The sequence below is a fragment of the Orycteropus afer genome, unplaced genomic scaffold, assembly GCF_000298275.1.
Source record: "Orycteropus afer afer isolate SDZICR_OR568_19922 unplaced genomic scaffold, OryAfe1.0 scaffold00470, whole genome shotgun sequence".
Taxonomy (NCBI): Eukaryota; Metazoa; Chordata; class Mammalia; order Tubulidentata; family Orycteropodidae; genus Orycteropus; species Orycteropus afer.
In genome coordinates, this window is record NW_006922057.1 from 773,246 (window position 1) to 800,110 (window position 26,865).

General features: G+C 41.1%; 1 protein-coding gene across 1 annotated transcript in view; it reads left to right on the forward strand.

Moving 5' to 3' along the window:
• Window positions 1-26,865, forward strand: part of IQCK (IQ motif containing K) — a 248,949-nt gene that overhangs the window by 140,981 nt on the left and 81,103 nt on the right. The window contains exon 5 of the mRNA XM_007954737.1: window positions 22,631-22,715. Within this exon, the coding sequence (XP_007952928.1) occupies window positions 22,631-22,715 (85 nt within the window). The remainder of the gene's footprint in view (window positions 1-22,630; window positions 22,716-26,865) is intronic.

The window sequence follows — 26,865 nt, forward strand, 5'->3', positions numbered from 1 at the left end:
AAAAAAAAAAAAAAAGAAATATTATGTTGCAGCTGAGGGGAGAAGGGCCTGGGGCAAGAACCAGGCTGATTCAAGGAGATAGTTGCTAGGAGGCCAAGGCTTCTGGTTCCACCTAGCCAGAGGCAGAGGCCAAGGCCAAATGCATAGAATAGGAAGATAGTCAAGGTGAAGAGAAGATGAAACTGCAATGTTTCAAAAAGGGTTATATGTTTTGGATTATGTGTTTATCTGAATGTACTAAAGATATTGAATGTTCTCTTACCTCGTTGTGTGTTAGAAATGAATATTGGGTATGGATAATAGAGAGCATATAAGTCCACCTTTAGCCAATATTTGATTGGATATGCAAAAAAGGGGATTGGAATTTGCGCCCCCCCCCCCCACAGGCTGTTGGTTTGAATGCTCTATCCCTGTGTATTAGGGGCTTAGGTGGAAAACCTAAGCCCCACCCGGAACATTCAGAGTCAGGAAATTTGCATTTGAAAAGACATGAAGATCCACCCAGAACTGGTGAGAGAACAGGAGATTTGCATTTGTAGAAAGGCTCTGGAGAGAAAAGACTATTTTGCTTTCTGAATTTCCAATAATTGGTTTGGCTTTGTGTGAATCCAGGCAAGAAAGTCAGATGCCCATCAAAAAGCCATAGCCTGGTGTGCTGCTCACTTGTGGTGACCACTTGGTCCCTTGAAGAGTGGAAGTGGGGGAAGTGCAGCAACTAAGAAACAGGCTGAGTCTGGCACCTGTTGACCCAGCCTAGGGAGGTCAGGAACCAGAGGAAGAGCTGGCAGGATTTGAACCTAGGAAGCCTGGCTCCAGAGTCCATGCTACTAAGAACATGGTGAACTTCTGTGCCTCACTCCCTCTTATGTTATCTAACATTTAAAAGTGATAACTTTGAAGGTTGGGAGAAAACTGGTCATGCAAGACTGAAAGATACTATGTCTTTATATGTGTAATTTAAGGAATATTATAGGTAAATGATTATATGTGATTTTCATCTTATGCCTTAATTTTAGAATACACACCTGGGTAAAATGTAATTCTACTATATTTATGGGAGCTCTGGTAGTGTAGTGCCTAAGGCATTTGACTGCTGACCAGCAGGCTGACAGTTAAAACCCACCAGCCAAGATAGCCAAGGTAGTCTAAGGTGTCAGGCGCAGCTTAGACCCCAAGGAGGGGTCGCTATGAGTCGGGTCCTACTCGACGGCACATCACAACAACAACTGTATATATGGGTATAAAACTAAAAATCCATCTGCCATCAAGTCAATTTTGATTCTTAGTGGCCCCCATAGGGTTACCAAAGCTGTAAAACTTTATGGAAGTAAATTGCCCCATCTTCTTCCCAGGGATTAGCTGGTGGGTTTGAACTACTGACCTTGTGGTTAACAGCCAAATGCCTTACCCACTGTCCCACCAGAGCTCCTTTATATAGAGGTATACTAGCATTTGCCTCAAATAATCCTATCTACCAGCTTGGAAACGATCTAAAACGTGAGGGTCTTATTTTAATGTTCTTGTAAGATGCATTCTACCAACCCCAGCTGCCTTCTATGCTTGAAGTCATATTGTCAGATCACAGCTGGTAGGTTGGGATAATTTGTCACGGGTAGCTGCTGATTGCTTATCACATCAATAATGGGCCCTTCCCACAGGTGCCACCGTAATTGAGTGTACTCTTCACTGTCTGCGCCTGCTCAGTTGCTCATTCCTCGTCCATGATTTTTTTTTTTTTTTTTAATAGCTACCTATTTATATAGTCAAGAACAAAACTTGGGTTATAAAGAAACTAAAATTTATCATGTATAAAAAATATATAGTTGTTAAATAAAGTAAGAATGTTTAAAATCAAGGATCATCATGGAATTAAATAACTTGAGTTAAAATATCTTTCGAAAGGATATTCCACTATTGAATATATGTCAGGAACATGGATGACTTATTTCTTCCTTTATATATATGTGTGTATGTGTGTGTATTTTGTAACTTTTAAGTTTTCTACATAATTACTTAAAACAATTGTAAAGCCAAAGGATATTTATTACATTGCTCAGTTTTGTAATTTTTGGACTAGGTGACTATTTTACCTTCTCTTGGAACATCCTACACCTCAATCTACAGAAGACAGAATTTTTTATTAGTTAGTGACAGAAAGACAACTTTAAGATAGCTTAAGCAAAACCAGGATCTTATAATATTACTGGGGTGTCTGTCAGAGCCCAAGAATAGAACTCAGTTGGCCACAGGGATGCTCAAAACCAAGGGCTGGGAGGCTATTCAGTTTCTTCACCTGTCTCTCCTCTTCCTTCCTCTGTTTGTGTCTCTATTCTCTTTTCAGACCCATTGCTTCTGCAGTTCCCATGTCAGGAAATTATTCTAAAGTCAAACCCCTAAAATTCCAGGGAAGGACCATGATTAGTTCAACTTGGGGCAAGAGCCCACTCAAAATAATCAACACTCTCGGAATCAACTTCCTTCCTCAGAAGGAAGGTTGGGCAATCTACTTCTGTAGTGATACTGCCTCAGAAACCCAAGGAGGGGTCACTGTGAGTTAGATCTGACTCCACAACAGTGGGTTCGGTTTGGGTTTTATAAGACAAGGAGCCTCTGGTGACACAACAGTTGAGTGCTCAGCTGCCAAAAGGTTAGTGGCTCAGAACCACCCAGAAGCTCCATTGTAGAAAGACCTGGTGATCTGCCCTTGTAAAGATTATGGCCTAGAAAACCCTATGAGGCAGTTCTACTCTCATACAGGGGTCACTTTGAATCAAAATTGATTTGATAGCACCTAACAACAACAGGAGCTCTGGTAGCATAGTGCCTAAAGCACTTGACTGCTAACCAGAAGGCTGGTGGTTCAAACCAACCAGCCACTCCTCGGAAGAAAGATGGGGCAATCTACTTCCGTAGTGATACTGCCTCGGAAACCCAAGGAGCGTTCACTATAAGTTGGATTTGACTCGACGGCACATAACAACAACAGCAATAACAACAACAACATACTTAACCTATTTGAGTTAAATTTTTAAAAGAGTCCTGACTGATAACGTTGTCCTATATGGTATTGCCCCAACTACCCTCCAGTTCTCTGGATTAGTCAGCTTTCTCTAGGTTCTGCTGCAGTAACAAACCACCCCAACATCTCAGTGCCTTTTAACAAGAAAGGTTTATTCTTCATCCTTGTTCCATATTGGCTGCATATCAGCTTCAGTTCTGTTCCACATGTCTTTTCATTCTGGGGTCCAGAATGAAGGAGCGTTCTGACCTTCTTCCACACAGAGAGAACAATGGCTGTGTAGTGCAATGGCAAACTTCACTGCTGCTCACATTTCATTGGCCAATGCAAGTCATGTGGCCAAGTTCAATATCAGTGGTATGGGGATGTTAGACTACCACAGGGAAGAACTGCAAGGCACATGGCAAAGAATAAAGATGCATAATCCTCTTACAGGGTGGTGGTTGTGTGCTGTGGATTCAAATGTGTGGTGACCCCATGTGACACAGACAAGAACTGCTCTGTAGGGATTTTTTGGCTGTAATCTTCACAGAAACAGATCCCCAGGCCTTTTTTCCTGTGGTGCTGCTGGGTGGATTCAAACCACCAACCTGTCACTTACCAGCTGAATATAAACTGTTTGTGCTCCCTAGGGGCCTTTCTTACAACAATTGGGAACAAGAGCACAGTTTACCACATGCTCTAATCAAAACTTGATGACAGTGTTTTTCCCCTACCTTTCAGTAGTGGTGAGTTATATAATGTCTCTCGTTGGCTTTACTCCTGTTTATAAATCCATAACTATTTTGTAGCAGGTAGTCCTGACTAAACCAACCAATCCATCAGAAGCAATGAAATTATGTGCTTCTCCTTATAACAGGAGAAGTTTAGCTTTTCATTTTGACCAAAAAAGAATGCCCCAAGAATTGGTCTGACACATTTGTAAAAATAAGTAAGTAAACAAGCATAAGGTACAGAAATGCACTGCTTTGTGGTCACAGGTCTCAGGGGAGGAGGTACAGGAAAGACATCGTTACAGCTGAGACCTTCAATGAAACAGAAGTTGTATTTTAGAAGAGAAAAGAAAAGGTTGCTTTGGGTGAAATGTCTTTTCAGCTAAGTTCTACTCTTACAAAAAAAAAAAAAAACCATGATCCTTTCATGTTGGTGAAAGGTATCTTATGACTAAAAACTGAGGTAAAAACGAAAGTGTCACCGTGCCATTTGAGGACAAGCACAAGCTGTATGATGATCTATTTGTGCTGAGGTTAACAGTGGGGCCAAAAACGCTTATGCCTGTAAAATGGCATAGGAAGCTACATGTATTTTGCTCTAAAGATCATAATTAGATGGTGGCACAACAGAGAATTTTCTGTCCTGCCCTGTTGATAGGATAATAATAATAATAATAATAATAACCCTTTTAATTTATTTTATCCTGTGGAAGGGTAGATTTCAGTTTCAGTAGTTTTATGGCCCAGAGAATCTCGTGAGAATAGTAAGTCATCTTTGTATTTTATATTAGCATTCATTTTCAAGCAGGAAGGAAGGAGAGCTGTTTCCTGAATTCAGGACATGCTGATATGTATAAACCCTCCGAGCACCTCCCTCTCTCTGGGGGTTTGACTTGTGGGTGAAATCTTCTCTAGGGCACACAGTGCTGCTTCCCTCCCTTCTTCCTGCTGTTTCTAGATATGACTGCAGATAGTCCCCACGTTATGAATATCTGACTTACGTATAACCCTTAGTTTTGAACCAACCTCCATAAAGTATATTACATTAAAAATTTGAGGCACATACCAACTGTGGTAGTTATATTTGTGTGCCAACTTGGCTGGGCCTGGTTGAGTGGCTGGGCAGCTGGTTGTAGTTATTCCCCATGATGAGACTGGCAATCAACTCCATGGTGGGAACTACCACAAGCAGCTGAGTAGCTGCCTTTGGGATGTAGTCTGCTTCCTGTATATAAGGAGAAGCCTTGGGAATGGTCTCTAGCCTATGACATGCTTGGACCCTGCATGTAGCCATGTCATTGTTCAGCAGCCTGCCATGTTCTGCCAACGTTGGGACTTACAATGGACTTAAATTAATGGCCTGCCATGTGGTTTGGTAACATCGGGACTGTGCCTTTTTATTTGTCAACCTTGGGGCTTCTCAGCCTCAGCAGCCAGCAGCTAGCTGTCTGAGTGAAGAAACGCCTCTAGCTTCAGTGGACCGGGAGCTGGAGGCAGAGCTGAAGCCCAAGGCTGAGGGGCTTTCACCCAGCCCCAAGAGCCTGGCACTTTGAACTTGGACTTAAAGCCTCCAAATTGTAAGAATAAACTCCTGTTTGTTAAGGCCTTTCCATCTGTGATATATTTCTTATCAGAGTGGCACTAGATAACCAGAATAGAATTTGGTACCGGGAGTGGGGTTGTTAGTTCAAGAGAAAGACTGGAAGTCTTTTACATTAAAAATTTGAAGTATATACCAACCAAAACCAAACTCACTGCCATGGAGTCAGGTCTGACTCATGGTGATGCCTCCTTGGATTTCTGGGGTGGTATCTCTATGCAAGTAGATCTCACACTCTTCCTTCCGAGGAGTGGCGGATGGGTTTGAACCACTAGCCTTCTGGTTAGCAGTCAAATACCTTAGGCACTATACTACCAGAGCTCCTACAAATGGGTGCTGCTTTGCAACACATATCAAAATATAATTATTACTGCTGCTTTATTGTGTTAAAGATGTTTCAGTGTATCTGGAACTGTTTATTTTTTTTATGCATAGAAAGGTATACTGTATACTATGTACTAAGACAAACATTTGACTGACAGACCTTAGATATAAATTGTATACAACTTTCTGACTCACTGACATTAGATACAAACCGTATTCCAGCTTACATACAGATTTGACTTATGTTCAAATTCAATTTACATGCAAATTCTACTTAAAGACAGATTTAGGAATGGAACTCATTTGTAATCTGGGAACTGCCTGTATTTGGAAACAAGCCCAGAGAGCTTGGGTGAGGCAGCACATATGGGTTCAATTTTAGCTCCAGCATTTATTAGTTGGTGTATTAGTTTCCTATTGCTGCTATAGCAAATTAACACAAACTCGGTGGCTTAAAACAACACGTATCTATTCTCTTATAATTTTGGAGGCCAAAATCTGTTTCACTGGACTAAAATTGTGATGTCAGAGGCTCTTGAGGAGAATCTACTCCTACCTTTCTAGCTTCTGAAGGCCACTGCATTCCTTGGCTTACAGCCCCTTCTTTCCATTACTCCTACCTCTTGCTTCTATTGTCATATCTGTAGTACTATCACCTTCTGCCTCTCTTTTATAAGGACACTTGTAATTACACCATTGGGCCCACCACATAATCCAGGATAATCTCCTCATGGCAAGATCCTTCATTTAATCACAACTGCAAAGTCCCTTTTGCCATGTATTCACAGGGTCTGAGGATTAGCATGTGGACATCTTGGGGTTGCTATCATCTAGCCTGCCATAGCAAGACAACTTGGAATCAGTCCCTTCATGTCTTTGAACTTCACTCCTCTCCTGTACATTGGAGATCGTGATAATATCTGCCTTATAGGGTTGCATTGAGGATTATAGACTTCTTTGTTATAAGCAGCATAAATTTAAGGGCTATTTAAGAAAAGTGTATATACTGGGATAGTACTAAGATAACTCACAAACATGACCAGGAACCAGAGCAGATCTGATGACCCAGTAGCGTAAGCTAATGACCTGGCTTGTTAAGACAGTGTTGCCTGGGTGAATGCTCTTGGTCTCTGTCAGTCCACTCAAGATTCTTGCTCCAGGGCAAAAGCATCTGCTTGGCTAAGCTTGGGTCTCAGGTATATTCTTTGGCCAAAGAAAGGGCAAGTTGCTGTGACCCACAGTTCCCCCAACACAGACAGGGAGATTTATGCCAAAGCAAAATCTGAGGATAATACACAAAAAGAAGGGAGGGTATCATGGGCAGATTAAAAAGTAAAGATATACATTGCAGAGAGCTAATAGTGTTCAAAGTATGATCTTGTTTTTGTTGTGTGCCATCAAGTTGATTCCAACTCATAGTGACTCCATGTAGAACTACCTCATAGAGTTTCCTAGGTTGTAATCTTTATAGGAGGAGCTCTGGTATTGTAGTGCCTAAAGCACTTGACTGCTAACTAGAAGGCTGGTGGTTCAAACCCATCAGCCACTCCTTGGAAGGAAGGTTCCATAGTGCTACTGCCTCAGAAACCCAAGGAGGGGTCGCTATGAGTCAAGTCCAACTCGATGGCACATAACAACAACAATCTTTATAGGAGCTGATTTTCAGGTTTTTTCTCCTGCAGAGCCACTGGGTGGTTTCAAACAGCTGACCTTTCAGCTAGCAGCTCAGTGCTTTTGCATTGTGCTACTAGGGTACACAGAATGATAACTTTCATCCTTTGTTAAGAGAACCATGGTTAGCATGATGAAATACGGGGTAGCAGAAAGAAGCAAGCAAAGGAGAGAATTATCTGCATTTAACCTCAGCCCTGCCACTTATAAATTCTAAAATTAAGAAAGTTTTCCATTTCCCTATCTGTAATAATGTTATCACTCAAAAATATTTATTGAATGTCTGCTATGTGCCAGGTACTTTTTTAGGCACCGTGAATAGAGTGGGGACAAGAGAGAAAAATTTTCAGTCCCCATGGAGTTTACATTGTAGTGGGAAGACAGACTAACATAAACATTTTATATCATGAAGTCCCAGGTGCTTTGAAGAAAAATGGAGCAGAGTAAGTGGTTTGAGAGTCACAGGGCTGTGGCGAGAGGTAGTGGTGGTTTAGATAGAGAAGCCAGGGAAGGTCCATTTCTCTAAGGAGATGCTGGCGCAGAGGCCTGAATGACAAGCAGAGGGAGCCAACAATAGGGAGATCTGAAGGAAGATTATTCTAGGCACAGGAAGCAGCCAATACAAAGGTCTTGAGAATGGAACAAGCTTGGCCAGTGAGGTGGGAGAAGAAATCATAGGAAATGAAGTCAGAGAGGGCTGGGTAGTCTGGGACCAGCTTGGGTAGGGCCTTGGGTACTGTGAGAAAGAGTTTGAATCTTTCCCCCACCCCCATATTCCAGGTGTGTTAGGGAACTAAGGGAGGGAGTTGTGCAGGAGAGGGATGTAATCTGATTTATCTTTTGAAAAGATCACTCTGGCAGCTGGGTGGGGAGTTGATTGAAGCCAGCTGTCTGCCATCAGGCAAGCAGGGAGGCCAGTGAGGAGGCACCTGCAGGCAGGGTACCACGCAGCTTGGGAAGGAGGAGGTAAGAAGAGGTTGGATTAGGATATATTTTGAGGTTGGAACCAAAAAGACTTGCTGATGGATGGGATTTGTGGAATAGAGCAAGAGAGGTCAAGAATGACTCCAAGGTTTTGGGCTTGAATGGACTAGCCAAATGGGGACCCCTTGGAGAAATAAAACCCTAGGAGAAATAAGAATTTTATTTTGAAACTGTGTTGGGTTTAATGAAGAATCACAACTGATCGGAAATGGAACCAGGAAACGTTTTTTTTTTTTTTCTTTTTTTTTTTTCTCTCTCTCAGCCCACTGTACTACTTTGAATTCCTCTTCCCACTGGGAAACAGTCATGTTCCATAATTTCCAGGTTGCTCTCTGTTTGCAGATGCTCATTTCACTGTTGGGATTCATCCTGTTCATTTTTTACTTCTTTGTCTTCAATCTCATACTGAATAGAAAGCTCATTTTCCTTCCTTACCCCCAGCTCCAGCCAAAACTGCCTATGATTCCAGTGTCACCAAACTTAGAAGACGGGAAGATCACTTCTTTATTTCCACTAGTTTCTAACTGCAGTTTAACCTCTGGTGGCGCTCAGAAACCCAAGGAGAGTTCACTATGAGTCAGATCCAACTCGATGGCAGTGAGTTTGGTTTGGTTTTTTTTTTTTTGGCGCTGTGGCTGGTATTGGGCCACTTACCAAAAGGTCAGTGGATTGAACCCACCAGCCACTCTGTGGGAGAAAGATGAGAGAGTCTGCTTCTGTAAAGATTTATAGGCTTGGAAACTGTTCTGGTTACCTAGTGTTGCTCTGACAAGAAATAACCACAAATGGGATGGCCTTAACAAACAGGAGTTTATTCTCTTAAATTGGGTGGCTTTAAGTCCAAGTTCAAAGTGCCAGGCTCTAGGGGCTGGGTGAAAGCCCCTCAGCCTTGGGCTTCAGCTCTGTGTCCAGCTCCCAGCCCACTGAAGCTAGGGGCTTTTCTTCACTCGGACACCTGCTGGCTGCTGAGGCTGCCAAGTCCAAGGTTGACAAGTGAAAAGGCACAGGCCTGATGTTACCAAACCACATGGCAGGCTATTAATTCAAGTCTATTGTAAGTCCCCAGGTCGACAGACCATGGCAGGCTGCTGAACAACCACACAGCTACATGCAGGGTTCAAGGTACCCTAAGCTAAGACCATTGCCAAGGCTTCTCCTTATATACAGGAAGCAGACCACATCACAAAGGCAGCTACTCAGCTGCTTGTGGTAGATCCCACCATGGACATGATTGCCAGTCTCATCATGTGGAATAACTACCACCAGCTGCCCAGCCACTCAGCCAGGCCCAGCCAAGTTGACACACAACATAACCACCACAGAAACACTGTGGGGCTGTTCTACACTGTCCTATAGGGTTGTTGTGAGTGAGAGTTGACTTGATGGCAGTGGGTTTTATGTTTGATTAGTTATGAATGTGGACAACAAACCTCAGTGTATCTGTAGTGCCTGTGACTTTGTCACTGAGTAGAAATCCCAGATACTTTCCTGTCACATTACATTTGCTGCAGATATTTGGAAATATCATTGACACTCATCACCTCTTTCAAATTACAGTAGTTAATTGCCATTGTTGTTGTTTTTATGTGCCGACGAGTCAAACCCGACTCACAGCGACCCCTCCTTGGGTTTCCGAGGCAGTATCACTATGGAAGTAGGATTATTAGCTCTTGTTATTTACTGCATAATTTAGAAGTACATATATCACTAATTTTTTTAAATTGTAATTTGGGTGAAAATTTACAGAGCAAATTCACTTTCCATACAGCAGTTCACATACACTTTGTCTCATGACATTGACCACAATTTACCACAATGCAACATCTCCCCTCCCACTTCCTCCCGACGGTTACCTCTTCCCTGTGTCCATCCCTCCATGCACTCCTGACCCCTGAGCTGTCTCCCTGTGCATAAGCAGCCCTTCTTTCTCCCATGCTTGTTCTCTCCAAGGAGTGTACCTACCTCAACTCATATGCCTGTCCATTTTTTTTTTTTTTTTCAAATGATTTTGAGTTTTGTTCCACATTGTTCTCCCTCTCTATCCAGAATCTCCTCCATAGATGACCCTCTGAGTGGTTGACAGCCACCATCTAGTTCTTCTGGTCTCATAATCGTATAGGCTGCAGATTGGATGGTGTACCAGTTGCTAGGACTAATTGTTTCCATGAATATTTGGTTTTCTTCATTGTTCTTGGCTCTGGAAGAGGAGACACCCATCATTGCATCTAGTATATCACTAATTTTTTAAAATATTTTGATAATCACATTTCACTGTAATTGTTGTTTGCTTTGTAATCTTATGTGCAGTCTGTCCTATTTTTCAGATTATTTGTTCCTTGCTACAATTCATTTGTATTCCCAGAATCCATATTCATAGTTCTTTCAAGGTCTTTCATGGATATGTGCAGAGTGGCCAGAAAGTTTGGGGACCTTACCAGAAAAAGAGGAATGGATCATGGTCAGCCAGTAACATAGATGTCAATATATCTTTTGTTGTTTCCAGACATCTGTGCTATAGAGATTATCGTGCAGAAATGAATTATTGGCTTATATACATCAGAAACTTGCCCAATACTTCTCAAAGGAACCTTGCCATACTTCTTGTACTGAAATATTTTGAAACAGAAAAATAATACCCCACTTATGTTTTCCTTAAGTCACTTTGAAAAAACATGAGGTAACAAGTTAAGAGGCTAAATAGCATAGAAATCTTGGTATATTTTCTATGAAAAAATATATCAAGTATCACAGCCTTATTTTTTAAGATCGTTATATCTGAAACCCATAGGGGTGAACATGTGGTCTTGCAGTGCATAGTTTCATGAGCCCTGTTATCTGGGCACAGAACTGCTTCCAATGATAGGTTTGGTAAAATGGGACTCAACTCTGTGTTTAACTAGGTAAATGATTCAGCCTGATGCTGGGGTAATAAGTGCTTGTTGGTCTCCCAGGGTAGAGATTAGTGAGGGGGCAAAAGTAAGATCACATCCTAGTCACCATGATTTCTGAATGTGCTTCAAGACTGCCAGAGAGCAGTGCAGCCAGCCTCTTCCCCACTGATTTTTGGAGCTGTTCTCATATCACGGAAGGCTGGAATGGAAAGAGTCCCAGGACATTGCATCCTCATGGCTAGTCACAATATGTCTGGAAATACCTCTATTTCCAAATACTTAAAATATCCTATTGTACCTCTTCCAAATATTTTTAAGTTCATAACTAAAGATTGTCATGCCTCCAGCATGGGTTGCTTGGGAAACTAGTTAAGGCTGAGGGCAAGTTCTGGGTAACATCTCTTTTGCTGAATATAATGGGTGGGCATTATCAAAAACGAGGCTACTGCAAATCTTTAGACTGTGCACCATGGCCCAATGGTTAAGCACTTGGCTGTTAACCAAAAGCTTGGTGGTTCGAACCCACCGGTGGCTCCACAGGAAAAAATCCCCATGATCTGCTCCCATAAAGAAACTCTAGAGGGCTGTTTGACTGCAGTGACATTACTGTGGAGTACAGGGGATGCGAACTGCACCAGATATCACTGTCTGAGGAGGTGATGCCACAATGCCTGTCTATAAAATTTTTGTGCCATGTTTCAGCAGAACTTTATTATTTTTTATAAAAATATCCCTGTAAGTAGTTATAACAATAAAAACATTTTTGTAAGCCCAAATTATATGTATGGATATATGGCTATATGTATAAGGCTAAATACTCTATGCTAATTTACTTTTTGAACCTTCTAATTCACCCCAGCAGAACTGTCATTATTATCCAATTACACTGACACTTCAAACCACGTGGGTTTGACTGCACGCACTACTATTGTTTGTGTTGCTGTGGATCACTGGTTTTGTCATTTTCTGGTGTTTTAACTACAATATTGTGTGGTGTAGTGCCTAAGGCATTTGACTGTTAACCAGAAGGCTGGTGGTTCAAACCCAGCAGCCACTCCTTGGAAGGAAGATTGGACAACCTACTTCTGTAGAGATGTTGTTGTTGTTGTTATGTGCTGTTGAGTTGGACCCGAGATACTGCGTCAGAAATCCAAAGAGTGGTCGCTATGAGTCAGGACTGACTTGATGGCAGTGAGTTTGGTTTTGGATTGTAGTAGTTAGTAATTTTGAACCTATGGCAACTTTTTTAAGAATGAAGTAGCAGTTAAAGTCAAAGGAGTAAAAGGAAAAAAAAAGAGCATCTGCTCAGTTACTAATAATGTTGTAATTCAATGTAGAGTGATTTTTTTCTTTATTTTTATTGTGATTTGAGTTCAGTGTAGATTGATTTTATAAAACAATTTTGTTTTTAGTATTTATGTAATCTAAGAAATACTACATTTAAGTAATTTGTAACTGTATTTACCACATATTATTCTATGATTAAAATTGATAATAAACATTACTAAGAATTCTTTATGTCTGGTATAGGATGAGGTCCTTGGAGGGAGTAACACCATGAGTTACCATACTGGGTGACACCAAACCTAGTGACAGCACTTCTGTTATGTCATATAGGGTAGCTATGGGTCATTGGGGAGCTCTGGTGGTGTAGTGCCTACTACTTCTGTAGTGATCCCGCCTTGGAAACCCAAGGAGGGGTCACTATGAGTTGGACCCGACTCAATGGCAGTGAGTTTTTTTTTTTTTTTTTTTTGGTTTATGGGTTATTGAACACAACAACACTGTCTTTGTAAGTGGTTTTTCATCCAGCTTGTACATTCATGGTCTATGAAAGCAGTATCTTACCTAATGAGAAGTAGGTAGAATTTGAGATTAAATTTTCAATGTAAAGCAAGCTTTTCTCAATCCTACTTCATCCTGCTTAGATGAGATTTCATTTATTTTTTAATTTTTTATTGTAAGAGTTTGTTTTACATTCAGCATTACGTGTACATTTAGTTTCACTCACCATGGCCAACCCTAACCCAATCTCCTCCCCTCCCTGCCCAGTAACCGTCCCCCCCATTTCCTCTGTGTGAATGTTGCCCCTCTGGTGCCCCATGGTTGATTGCTCCAGGAGATGTATTTCCATAGAGTATGTGGGTGTGTCATCCTGGGCTGAGTGGTCTGCATATACATCTATTGGGCTGAGAGCCAGCCCTTGGGAGTGAGCTTTATTCCAGGCCCAGAATGTATGTATTCCAGGGCCATAGTATGGGGAGTCTCACCAGACTCCACCCACCCAGTAACTCTGGTCATTATTGAGTTTTTGGATTTTGTTCCACATTTTCCCTCCCACTCTATCCAGGATTTCCAGAGTTGATCCTTTCCTGAGTGGTTGGCATTGGTAGCTGGGCACCATCTGGTTCTTCTGGTCTTAAATGAGATTTTAGATGATACTTTTTTTCTTAGAGGTGTGCAGAGAAAGTAACTAATTGTTCAGATCCCATTTGTATAGATTTTATGAGTATTCTATAGTATAGCTTCTTTATGTCCTAAAAATTTTTACTTGGCATCCACAAAAGGGGAAAGATACATGTGTCTATATATATATACATACACAATCGGAAAAAGAAATTCCTGTTCCTTCTCACAAGTACAGTATGGATTCTTCTGGTTAAAATATATTTAATTCACATTTGAGAAAAAAGAAGAAAGACATGACAAATGAACATTAACAGTAAAACTTTTTTTTTTTTTTTTTGCAAATGTATTAGCAGCATTTCTGTGCCTGTTTGAACATGCAGAAATGTCTGCTCTTGGGGCATCCAGTGTGGGTCCTTGAGGAGGCCCAGCTGCCTTCCAGTGTCATTGGCATGTACGTCCCCCTCCCCCCCACTCCACCATGAGCTATCGCCTCTGCTCACTATTTTTATTTGACCTGAAGCCAGTTGGTCTGATTCTAAAAAAGAGAGATGGGCCTGGCATGTCTCCCATCCCTTCAAACCAGCCTGCTGAAATGATTGATAATGCCCAGGGACTACTCCCAAAGATTCAGTCCTTTTCATTTGACCTGATTTGCACTGGCTTTCTCATACTTACTCTTGCTTTGGGAACTAGACAGTGCCCTATTATTTGGCGATGAAAGCAGGGATGTCACTCACTAAAGGTAGCCTCGTATTACTAATTAAAGGTCTATTAGAAATCTCATTTTGCTTTTTGGAGATGTCATTGTGATGCAGAGAGCTTCTGGGTTTCATTACTGGTGAAAGCCTTTTGTTGGGGCCAGCCCCACCCATTGTGTCCTAAAACTTGTGGTTCTCCTTTCCCACTGCTATTCTGAGACAGGAATCCTGTTACTGTGAGGATTTCATGACCTCAATAGAGAAAAACATATTTAAAGCAGAAAAATTGGGCAGCTACAGAGAAAGGCACCAACAAATCACAGATACAAGTGACAAACTCCACTTTGTTGAGTTGTCCTGACATATGATTTCCTTACAGAGGTTCAGACAAATGAGTGTCTGCCAAATTATTACTGTAAGGTTAATTGAAGAAGGCATATCGTATAATTACAGCTTTTTTCCTCCTATTTTTATATTTTTTATTTTTTCCCTAGTCGAAAGACAATTTTCTTCTACTTTACACTCACAGCTGCTAGAATCTGACTTCCATGTTGGGGATCATGTGAGCTAACCCCTTCTCCTCTCTGGGTGTTTCCCTGGCAGTATGCATTCTCAGCAGGAGATGACCGGAAACCTTAAACGAGTTACTTCACATCTCTAAGCCTCAGTTCACTCAACTTTAAAGGATAACAATAGCCCCTTATTATTATTGTGAGGATTAAATGAAATGTGTGGAAAGTGCTTATGAGCACATTGCCAGGAACAGAGACAACTGCTCATTCTACAAGTATCTATTGAATGCCTGCTGTGTGCTAGGCATTGTACTGAGTTAGGAGTGTACCAGAGAAGATGCACAGAGCAAGTCTCTGCCCTCATGGAGCTTTCAGTCCAGTACAGGTTTCAGGCATCACACAGATTATCTACTTATGTCTTACATCTCCACATTTCAAGGACTAGGAAGGAAAGTGACAGAGCTCCATTGGGTCTTGATTTTATCAGAGGACATCTTTCCATAAATAACATTTGAGTCCAGATCACAAGGATTAAGAGCAAATGGACCAAGTGAAAGATGTCAGGCCCCCACTAGCCTCTGTGGTACCCTTGAACAAATTAGGAAAAGTTACCCTTTTCCTAGAGCAAAAGCAAGGCTGGGCAAGCTGAGCATGGGCTGTGTGTCAGTGGCTTCTGGTCCATCTTCTGGGTGCCCTTGAGCAGAGAACAACCTGCACAGCCGTACATGGTGGCCCTGGTAGGGGATAGAGGTCACTGGGGCAGAGGAAAGCACCTCTGCAAAGACCCTGAGGTGGGAGAGAGCATGTACATCTGAGGAAATAAAAGGGCCAGCATGGCTAGAGCACAAGGAGCAGGAGTTGGGCGAAGAGAGTCCAGGAATTTCTCTTCCACATTAACCTGGGGTTAATGTGTTCTATTCTTCTTCTTCTTCTTCTTCTTTATCTTTTTTAAGAGCTTGTTTTACATTCAATGTTATGTGTATATTCAGTTTCACTCCCCATTCACCATGTCCAACCCTAACCCAGTCTCCTCCCCTCCCTACCCTGTAACCTCCCCCTGTGCCCCTCATATTTATACACTCCTGTTTGTCCTGCATTTCCTCAATTTGAATGTTGGTCCTCTGGTGTCCCCTGGTCTACTGCTCTAAGGGATGTATTACCATGGAGTATGTGGGTGCATCATCCTTGGTTGAGTGGTCTGTGTGTGCATCTTGTTAACTATTGGGCTGAGAGCCAGCCCCTGGGGGTGCGTTTTATTCCAGGCGCAGAATGTATTCCAGGGCCATAGTATTGGGAGTCTCATCAGATTTCATCTGACCAGTAATTCCGGTCATTATTGAGTTTTTGGATTTTGTTCCACGTTTTTCCTCCCACTCTATCCAGGATCTCCAGATTTGATCCTTTCCTGAGTGGTTGGCATTGGTAACCGAGCACCATCTAGTTCTTCTGGTCTCAAGGGCCATTGTATCCTAGGGCTGATTGCTTCCAAATACCCTTGTTTTTTTGCACTCTTCTTCACTTCCGACACTAGGAGACCGTTAGCTGCATCTTAGATGGCATCTTGAAAGCTTTTAAGACCCCAGTCGCTACTCACCAATGTAGGATGTGGAACAAGGCTTTTATGTATTTTGTTGTGTCAGTTGATTCTGGTGCCCCCCAGTACTACGGTCCTGAGACAGTAGACCTATTGGATCTCTCTCCCATAGTGTCTGGTTGTCTGTGAGGGATTACTCTGTGTCTGTGTCTTCTACTGTTTCTGTAAGGACTGCAGGTATTTTGTATCACTGGTGTCTGTGCAAGATTAGCCTCAGCTGAATATATCCTTGGTCTAGAATATACTCCTGTTCACTGACCCCCATCTGATCCTCTCAGGTGTTTATGTGTTTATCTGTAGCCTGGTGTTTGGTGTTAATTGTAATGAGGTATTGTGGACACATTGCTTGGTATTAGCATCTGTCATCTATCTCTTATGTGCACAATTTGGTGTCCTCCCTTTGCCTAATGTTATCATGGTGGTCACAGATCCTTTCTGTATATAAATTCATTCCCAGCACACCAAGGTCTGCTTAGCAATGCCAATCCCTCTCTAGAAATTTGCTGATTTTTAACTTGTTTTTGTTGTTAGTTGCTTTGACTCACAGCTACCCTGGGTACAACAGAATGAAACACTGCCCGGTCCTGTGTCATCCTCATAATCATTGCCATGGTTGAGCCCATCATCACAGCCACTGTGTCATTCTATCTCATTGAGGGTCTTTCTCTTTACCCTCTACTTTACCTAGCATGATACCTTTCTCCAGAGATTGGTCCCTTCTGACAACATGACCAGAATATGAGAGACAAAGTCTAGCCATTCTCACGTCTGAGGAACATTCTGGCTGTACTTCCTCCAAAACACATTTGTTCATTCTTCTAGGAGTCCATGGTGCATTCAGCATTCTTCAACACCACAATTCAAAAGCATCAGTTCTTCTGTGGTCCTCCTTTTTCCTTGTCCAGCTCTCTCATGCACATGAAGCTACTGAAAATACCATAGCTTAGGTTAGGCACACTTTAATCTTCAAAGTAACATCTTTGCTCTTAAACACTTTAAAGAGGACTTTTGTAACAGATTTGCCCAGTGCAGTACTTCATTTGATTTCATGATTGCTGCTTCTATGAGTGTTGATTGTGGATGCTAGTAAAATGAAATGCTTGACAACTTCAATCTTTTCTCCATTTATCATGAGGTTGGTTATCGGTCCAGTTGTGAGGATTTTTGTTTTCTTTATGTTGAGGTATAATCCATACAGAGGCTGTAGTCTTTCTTTCTTTCTTTCTTTTTTTTTTTTTTTGTGATTTGGGTGAAAGTTTACAGAGCAAATTCACTTTCCGTACAGCAGTTCACACACACTTTGTCTCATGGCATTGACTACAATTTACCACAATGCAACAGCTTTCCTCCCACTTCTCCTAATAGTTACCTCTTCCCTGTGTCCATCCCTCTATGCACTTCTTCTGCCCCCTGAGCTGTCTCCCTGTGCATGAATAGCCCTTCTTTCTCCCATGATTGTTCTCTCCAAGGAGTGTATCTACCTCAGGTAAATGTTCAATTCATATGCCTGTCTTTTGTTTGGCTGGAAGCCACAGGTGTGGGTTCAATTCCAGACCTGAAGGGCAGCTAGGGGCCATAGTCTCAGTGGTTCCACCAGGCTCTATCAGACCATTGAGGCTGTAGTCTTTAATCTTCATCAGTAAGTGCTATCTTCTTCACTTTCAGCAAGCAAGGTTGTGTCATCTGCATATTTCAGTTTGTTAAGGAGTGTTTTTCCAATCCTGATGCTACATTGTTCTTCTTAGAGTCCAGCTTCTTGGATTATTTGCTCAACATATAGATTACTAAGTATGATGAAAGATTACAGCCCTGACATGCACCTTTCCTTATTTGAGACCATGCAGTATCCCCCTTGTTCTGTTTGACTGACTGCCTCTTGGTCTATGTACTGGTTTTTCATGAGCACAATTAAGTGTTTGGGAATTCCCATTCTTCACAATGTTATCCATCATTTGTTATGATCTGAACAGTAGAATGCCTTTGCATAGTCAATAAAACACATGTAAATATCTTTCTGGTATTCTTTGCTTTCAGCCAAGATCCATCTGACATCAGCAATTATATGTCATTCCATGGCCTGTTCTATCTGGCTTGAATTTCTGGCAGTTCCCTGTCAATATATTGCTATAGCCATTTAATTATCTTCAGCAACATTTTACTTATGTGTGATAGTAATGATATTGTTCAATAATTTGTGCATTCTGTTGGGTCACCTTACTTTGGAAAGGGCCCAGATATGGATTTCTTCCATACTGTCCAGGTAGCTGTGTTCCAGCTTTCCTGGCATAAATGAGTGAGTGCTGCGTCTGTGTTTTTGAAGCATCTCAATATCCTGTCAGTTCCTGGAGAAATTTTTTTTTTTTTTTTTTTTACCAATTCCTTCAGTGCAGCTTGGACTTCTTCCGTCAGTACCACTGATTCTTGATCATATGTTACCTCCTGAAATGGCTGAACATTGACCAGTCCTTTTTGGTACAGTGACTCTGTGTATTCCTTCCATTTTCTTTTGATGCTTCCCACATCCTTCAATATTTTACCCATAGAATCTCTCAGCATTGCAACTGAAGGCTTGACTTTTTTCTTTAGTTCTTTCAGCTAGAGAAGTGCTAAGTGTGTTCTTCCCCTTTGATTTTCCAGGTGTTTATACTTTTCATTATAATACTTGTCCTTTCAAGCTGCCCTTTGAAATCTTGTTTAGCTCTTTTACTTCATCATTTTTTCCATTCACTTTAATTACTCTCCATTCAAGAGCAATTTTTAGAGTCTCTTCTGACATCCATTTTGATCTTCCCTTCCTTTCCTGTCTTTTTAATGACCTTTTGCTTTCTTCATGTATGATGTCCTCAATGTCAACCCACAGCTTGTCTCATCTTCGGTCATTGGTGCATCCAATTTATTCTTCAGATGATCTCTGAATTCAGGTAGGATATACTCAAGGTCATATTTTGGCTCTTATGTACTTGTTTGAAGTTTCTTCAGCTTCAATTTAAACTTGCATGTGAGCAGTTGATGGTCTGTTCCACAATTGGCCCCTGGCCTTGTTTTGACTGATAATATTGAACTTCTTCATTGTCTCTTTCCACAAATGTAGTCAGTTTGATTCCTATATGTTCTATCTGGTAATGTCCATGTGTATAGTTGCCATTTATGTGGTTGAAAAAAGGTTTTTGCAATAACTAAGTAATTGGTTGTGCAAAATTCTGTCATACGATCTCTGGCATCATTTCACTCACCAAGGCCATATTTTTCAACCACCAGTGCTTCTTCTTTGTTTGCAACTTTCAAATTCCAATCACCAGTAAATATCAATACATTTTGATTTTGTGTTTGATTAATTTCAGACTATAGAAGTTGGTAAAAATCTTCAATTTCTTCATCTTAGCTTTAGTGATTGGTGTGTAAATTTGAATAATAGAAATATTAAGTTAGTCTTCCTTATAGGCATCTGGATATTGACCTATCACTGACAGCATTGTACTTTAAAATGTATCTTGCAGTTTTCTTTCTGATGATAAATTTGATGCCATTCCTCTTGTGTTTGTCATTTCCGGCATAGTAGACTATATAGGATTGTCTGATTCAAAATGGCCAAAACCAGTCCATTTCAGCTCACTAATGCGTAGGATATCTTTCTTTATGTGTTCCATTTCATTTTTCTAGCTTCCAGTTTTCCTAGATTCATACTCTGTACATTCCATGTTCTGATTATTGGATATTTTCAGTTGTTTCTTCTCGCTTTGACTTATGCCAGCTCCACAAATGAGGGTCCCAAAGACTTTAGTCCATCCATGTCATTAAGATTTACTCTACTTTCAGGAGGCAGCTTTTCCCCAGTTATATTTTGAAGGCCTTCCAACCTGAGGGGCTTATCTTCCAGCACTACATCAGACAATGTTTCCCTGCTATTCATAACGTTTTCAGTGGCCAATATTTTCAGGTTTTTAACTAGTGAAGAGAAATTATTTAAGGGGTATGATTTACTTGTGCCATACAATTGAGATTTAGAGACTAAGGACAATAGAAGAGGAGAGACATTAATGTAGAAGCAGGGAGCCCACCTGCCTCCAGTGGCCAAATGTGAATGCTCCATTACAGCAAAGAGAGCCAGATAGCAGACAAGAATTGATAAAAACAAAAACAGAACCAAAAACCAAAATAAAAAGAGCCAGCACATTATGCAAATAACAACAGAAACTGAACATTAGGGAAAGGTTTCTAACAGTGATAACATTTAGAGGGTGGAAGTATCTATCCAAAGAAGTGGGAGCCTCCCCTTTCTTCAGTGTTTTAGAAAGGACCTGCCCAAGGGGAGCCAGAGATTGGCAACATTGTACTGCCTTGGAATGATCTTGATAACCTCCAAGGCTATTCCTGGCTTTTATTTCTTAGATTCTGGAATAATTAAAAGAGCATTTATTCATTCAGATAAATACACTGTATCAAGGTTTTTTTGTTGTGTTTCTTTAGACAAAATTTGGAGGGAAACAAAACCCCAGGTCCTGGAGAATCAGACACTGTTGCCGCTTAGCTTTCCAGTCTGCGTCAGGCTGGGCACCTGTGAGCGTTTGCCCGGTTGAGGTGTGGTATGTCAGTACAACACTGAGACTGGAGCCCGGTTGAGGTGTGGTATGTCAGTACAACACTGAGACTGGAGCCCGGTTGAGGTGTGGTATGTCAGTACAACACTGAGACTGGAGCCCGGTTGAGGTGTGGTATGTCAGTACAACACTGAGACTGGAGCCCGAGTTTGCGGTTGGCAGATCTATGCCCAGATCCTACCAGGGCACCTACAAGCTGGGTCGCCTTAGCTGGTTAGCACTGTGTCTTGTGGTTACCTGCCATCAAGTTGATTCTGACTCATGGTGACTCCATATGTGCATAGTAGAACTGTGCTCCATAAGGTGTTTGGAGCAAATAAACTTTTGGGAAACAGATTGCCAGGCTGTCTTCTGAGGCACCTCTGAGTGGGTTTGAGCTGCAGACCTTTCAGGTAGTGGTTGAGTGCGTAACCTTTTGTGCCACCCAGGGACTCCTGCCTTCACAAGGAGAATGACTGTAACCTCTAATGATGGCTGTTATTAGGAAGGACGTTGAGGCAAAAGCACTTGGGGAGCCCTCACTTGCAAAGTCATTTCTGGGGAGCCTGTCCTGGAGTAGGCCTCCATGGGATCCACATCCTTTCCAAACTCTTAGTGCCATCGAGTCAGAGACAACTCATAGTGACACCCCCCCCCCTTGGGTTTCTGAGGCAGTATTGCTATGGAAGTAGATTGCCCCATCTTCCTTCCCAGGAGTGGCTGGTGAATTTGAACCGCCAGCCTGCTGGTTAGCAATCAAATGCCTTAAGCACTATGCCAGAGGTTTATAATTTTGTACTATATCTGAAAAGTCTTTGCCCTTGCTTTTCAGAAGTAGCTGAAACATAAAGACACAGAATCAAGTCAGAATTTCAAGACCTGGACAGCAGTCATTGTCTCTATAAAACTTTTAAGAAAAACAAACAAACATATTTAACCATGATTTTAAAATATCCTATCATAAACTAAAAAAATCTAACTGTACACTGACCTCATGTTTGAGATATTTTATTGCTTAATAGGATGTAGTAGAATTGAAATATGCCTGAATATAAACCACATTATCGGAGATAAATTCTAAGTTCTTGCTTTTAGGGAAGAGATGGACTACTTAATTTCCCTTCAGTAGAGAATTTGAAGAAGAGTCCTTTATTGTGTCTCAATTATAATTTAATAGCTAAAGGTTGTTTTCCTTCTGTCTCTTGAATTATGTGGCATACTCTTGTGTCAATAACAATGTATGTTGCAACTTCAGGACTAAAATAAAATTTAACAACCTGTGCCTACCTAAGGAAGAGCAGGCTAACCAGTCATTTAAGATTATGCTGGTTTTTTTTTTTAAAAAATCTATCCTGAATTTTAAAATAAAAAATGCTCACTCAAATATATAAACTTTGGTACCAAAAAATGACATTGTTGCTATATAAGAATGGGGATGGATGAGGCACTTAAGTTGTAACATTGTCAAAGGCATTGTGGAGGCTGGAGGACGGGTTCTCACAGGCACATTGTTGTTGTTGTTATGTGCCATGGAGTCAGACCCGACTCATAGCGACCCCTCCTTGGGTTTCCAATGCAGTATCACTACAGAAGTAGATTGCCCAACTACAAGCATATGACCATTTTATTGCTTTTCAGCCCACGGCCACCAGTCCCACTCTCCCTCCTGCTGACGGAAGAGGAAGCAACGCTCATCATTCAGTCCTTCTGGAGAGGCTATCTGGTAAGAGTCATGCACAATTGCAGTTGCAGGTATGGCATTGAGCAGGTCCACAGGAAAACCCTTAGATGAATTTCAAGCAGAGGATATTATAACGTTCAGAACTAGGAGTCTCTGAAAAACAAGTCTTAAAAAGTTACTTAGAATTTTTATGAACATTTATTTTGCATTAAATTGATTATTGTCTTTAAAAGTGACTTTCAGCATTTTAAGCTTGGGTTGACTGATATGTTATTGCCAAAATATATACACAGAGAATAATACATTTTCAAGGAACTCTGGCAGTGCAGTGGTTAGGCATTTGGCTGAAAGGTTGGCCATCTGAATGTACCCAGCAGCTTAATGGGAAAAAGACCTGGTGATCTGCTCCAGTAAAGATTACAGCCTAGGAAACCCTATGGGCAATTCTGTTCTGTTGCATGGGGTCGCTATGAGTCAAAATCGACCCAATGGCTCCTAACAACTACTATGTATATTCGTTTTAGAAAAAAATTAGAAAATTCAAATCAAATAAAAATTTGAGGGACACTGATAACTCTATGGCCCAAAGATAATTATCATTAACATTTTGTGTAAAACTTAAGCAAACATTGTAAATCTTTATACATAGATAACAATACTTAACATACAGAAAATAACTTTTTAAAAAACTTTTTATTGTGATTTGGATGAAAGTTTACAATGTGGATTCATTTTACATTCAACAGTTCATACATATTTTTGTTTTGTGACACTGATTCCATTCCCCACAGAGTGATAGCTCTCCTGCCACTCCTCCATGTGGTTACCCCCTCCCTGTGTCCTTGTTTGTGCAACCCTGCCTCCCTACCTTTCTCCCTGTGCAAATGTTGCCCTTCTGGTTTCCTACGGTAGTTGTTCTAAGGTGTGCATCTCTCTGCTGTAGGTGTTCAGCTCCTAGACCTGTTTTTTAGCTGAGAGTTAAGAGACAGGAGTGATTTCAATTCCAGCTCCAAAGGGTATCTCTGGGCCATAGTCTCAGGGGTTTCACCAGTCTCTATCAGACCAGTAACCCTGGTCATTTTTATGATTTTGAGTTTTGTTCCACATTTTTCTCCTATGCTATCCAGTCTCCTTCACTGATCCCTTTCCAAGTGGTTGACAGTGGTAGCAGGACACCAACTAGTTCTTCTGGTCTCAGGGTCATATAAGCTGAGGATCTCATGGTCCTTTAGTTCTTATGACTAATTGTTTCCATATGTCTTTGATTTTCTTCACTCTTTCTCACTCTGGATGAGGAGAAATCAATAGTTGCATCTTAGATGGCTGCTCACAAGCTTTTAAGACCCCATTTGCTACTCACCAAAGTAGGATGTAGAACAGAATTTTTGTATACCATGTTGTGCCAGATGAGCTTGATGTCCCCTGTACCACGGTCCCCAGCCTGCAGGCCCAGTGACTCACTCCTCAAGGTGCTTAGTTGTGGCTAAGAAGTCATCCTAACTTTTGCTCCTGTTAGGTTTGAACTGCATGTGGACATTTCTATAGAATATACAAATACATATATACGAATATCATCTGTCAAACCTACTACTTATGGCCATGGGTATATTCCCATTGGCCTGATCTTCTCTGTCTACCTATGTATCCACCCATGGACTAGGGCTTGCTGTTACTAATGATATGGTGTTATATATGCAATTGTATTTACCTTTATTATCTGTACCTCTTGTGCACCCCTCCATGTCTGCCTTTTCCTTAGTGATATTGAGCTAGTCTCATGCTTTTGTTTTATTGCTTTTCCTTTCACCTCTATCAAACCTGTCTCTTAACTATCTATCTATTTTTCCTCCCTTCTCTGCCTCTCTCATGCCTAGTAATGAACAGAGGAAATTTCCTTCCCCATGTAAACCTTTCCTTGCCTTTTTATAATAATGGACTCATAAAATCTTTGTCTTTCTGTGGTTAACTTATTGCACTCAGCATAATTTCCTCCAAGTTCATCCATATTATGCAGTGATTCGCTGATTCTTCATTATTCTTTAATCTTGTACAGTATTCTGTTGTGTGTATGTGTGTACCATAGTTTGGATATCCATTCATCTGTTGATGGACACTTAGGTTGTTCCCATCTCTTTGTTATTATAAATAGTGCTTCAGTGAACATGGGTGTGCATATATCTATTCATGTCCTGGACTTTACTTCTTTAGGATATATTCCCAGTAGTGGGGTTGCTGTATCAAATGGTATTTCTATTCCCAACTTTATAAGGAAGCGCCATACCATTTTCCACAGTGGTTGCACCATTTTACAGTCCCACCAGCAGTGTATGAGAGTTCCAATCTGTCCACACCCTGGCTAACATTTGTTGTTGTCTGTCTTGCTGAACTCTGCTGTTATTAATGGGGTAAGATGATATCTCATTGTTGTTTTGATTTGCATCTCTAATGGCTGAGGATCTTAAACATTTTTTCATGTGTTTGTTGGCTGCCTGAATATCTTCTTTGGTAAAGTGTCTGTTCATGTCCTGTGCCCATTTTTGAAGTGGATTGTTTATGTTTTTGATGTTGAGGTGTTGAAATTTTCTATAAATTTTAGAGATAACTCCTTTGTCAGATGTATTATTGTCAAATATTTTTTACCCATCTGTAGGTTCTCTTTTTTCCTTTTGGAGAAGTCTTTTGATGCACATAAGAATTTAATTTTTAGAAGGTCCTAACCATCTAGTTTCTCTTCTGCTGTTGGTGTATTTTGGGTTATGGTTGATAGTCTATTTATGCCAAAACTTAGGGCCCCTAAGTGTGCCCTTCTTTTATCTTTGATGAACTTTTAGTTAGATTTTATATTTAGGTCTTTGATCCATCTTGAGTCCATTTTTGTGTGTGGTGCAAGGTATGGATCTTGTTGCATTTTTCTGCAAATGGACATTCAGTTTTGCCAGCAGTACTTGTTAAAGAGACTGTCTCTTCCCTGTTGAATGGGGTTCAGCCCTTTGTCAAAAATCAGTTGTCCATTGTGGTCTATTTCTGGATTCTCAATTCTGTTCCACTTGTCTGTGTCTGTTGTTGTATCAGGCTTTCTTTCTTTTTTTAAAATTTTTATTTTAATTTGGGTGAAAGTTTACAGAGCAAATTCGCTTTCCATACAGCAGCTCACATACACTTTGTCTCATGACATTGACTGAAATTTCCCACAATGCAACAGCTCCCCTCTCACTTCTTCCCCATAGTTACCTCTTCCCTGTGTCCTTCCCTCCCATGTATTCCTGCCCCTTGAACTGTCTCTCTGTACATACGTAGCTCTTCTATTCTCACATGATTTATCTCACCAACCAAGGAGAGTATCTACCTAATGTGAATGTTCAGCTCATATGCCTGTCTTTTGTTTGGCTGGAAGCCACAGGAGTGGGTTCAATTCCAGACCTGAAGGGCATCTAGGGGCCATAGTCTCAGGGGTTCCACCAGGCTCTATCAGACCAGCAAACCTGATACCTTTTTTTTTTTTTATTATTTTCTCATGATTTTGAGTTTTGTTCCACATTGTTCTCCAACTCTATCCAGGATCTCATATGTAGATTCCCCTGCGAGTGGTTGACAGTGGTAGCCATACACTATAGTTCTTCGGGTCTAATAGTTGTATAGGCTGAGGGTCTCATGGTGTACCAGTCACTTGGACTAATTTTTTCCATGTGTGTTTTCTTCATTATTCTTTACTGTGAACAAGGAGAGTCCCATTGCTGCATCTAGATGGCCACTTGCAAGCTTTTAAAATCCCAGTCACTACTTACAAAGTAGGATGTAGAATAGTGTTTTTGTGTAATATGCTACGCCAGCTGAGCTTGATGTCCCCTGAGACCATGGTCCCAAAACCACAGGTCCAACTACTCACTCCCTCTGGGTAGCTGGCTCTGGCCAAGAAGTGACTACAACCTTGTCCCTTGTCAGCTCTATTATATACCTTGTACCAGGCTGTTTGACTACTGTGGCTGGATAGTAGGTTTTAAGATCAGGGAGCATGAGACCTCCTACTTTGTTTTTCTTCTTTGTTAGTACTTTGCTTATCCAAGCTCTGTTTCCTTTCCATATAAAATTAGTGATTGGTTTTTCCATGTCCTTAAAGAATATTGATGGGGGAGTTCTGGCAAGATGACAGACTAGGCAGAAGGATTGCACAGACCCTCTTCAACAAAGAAAA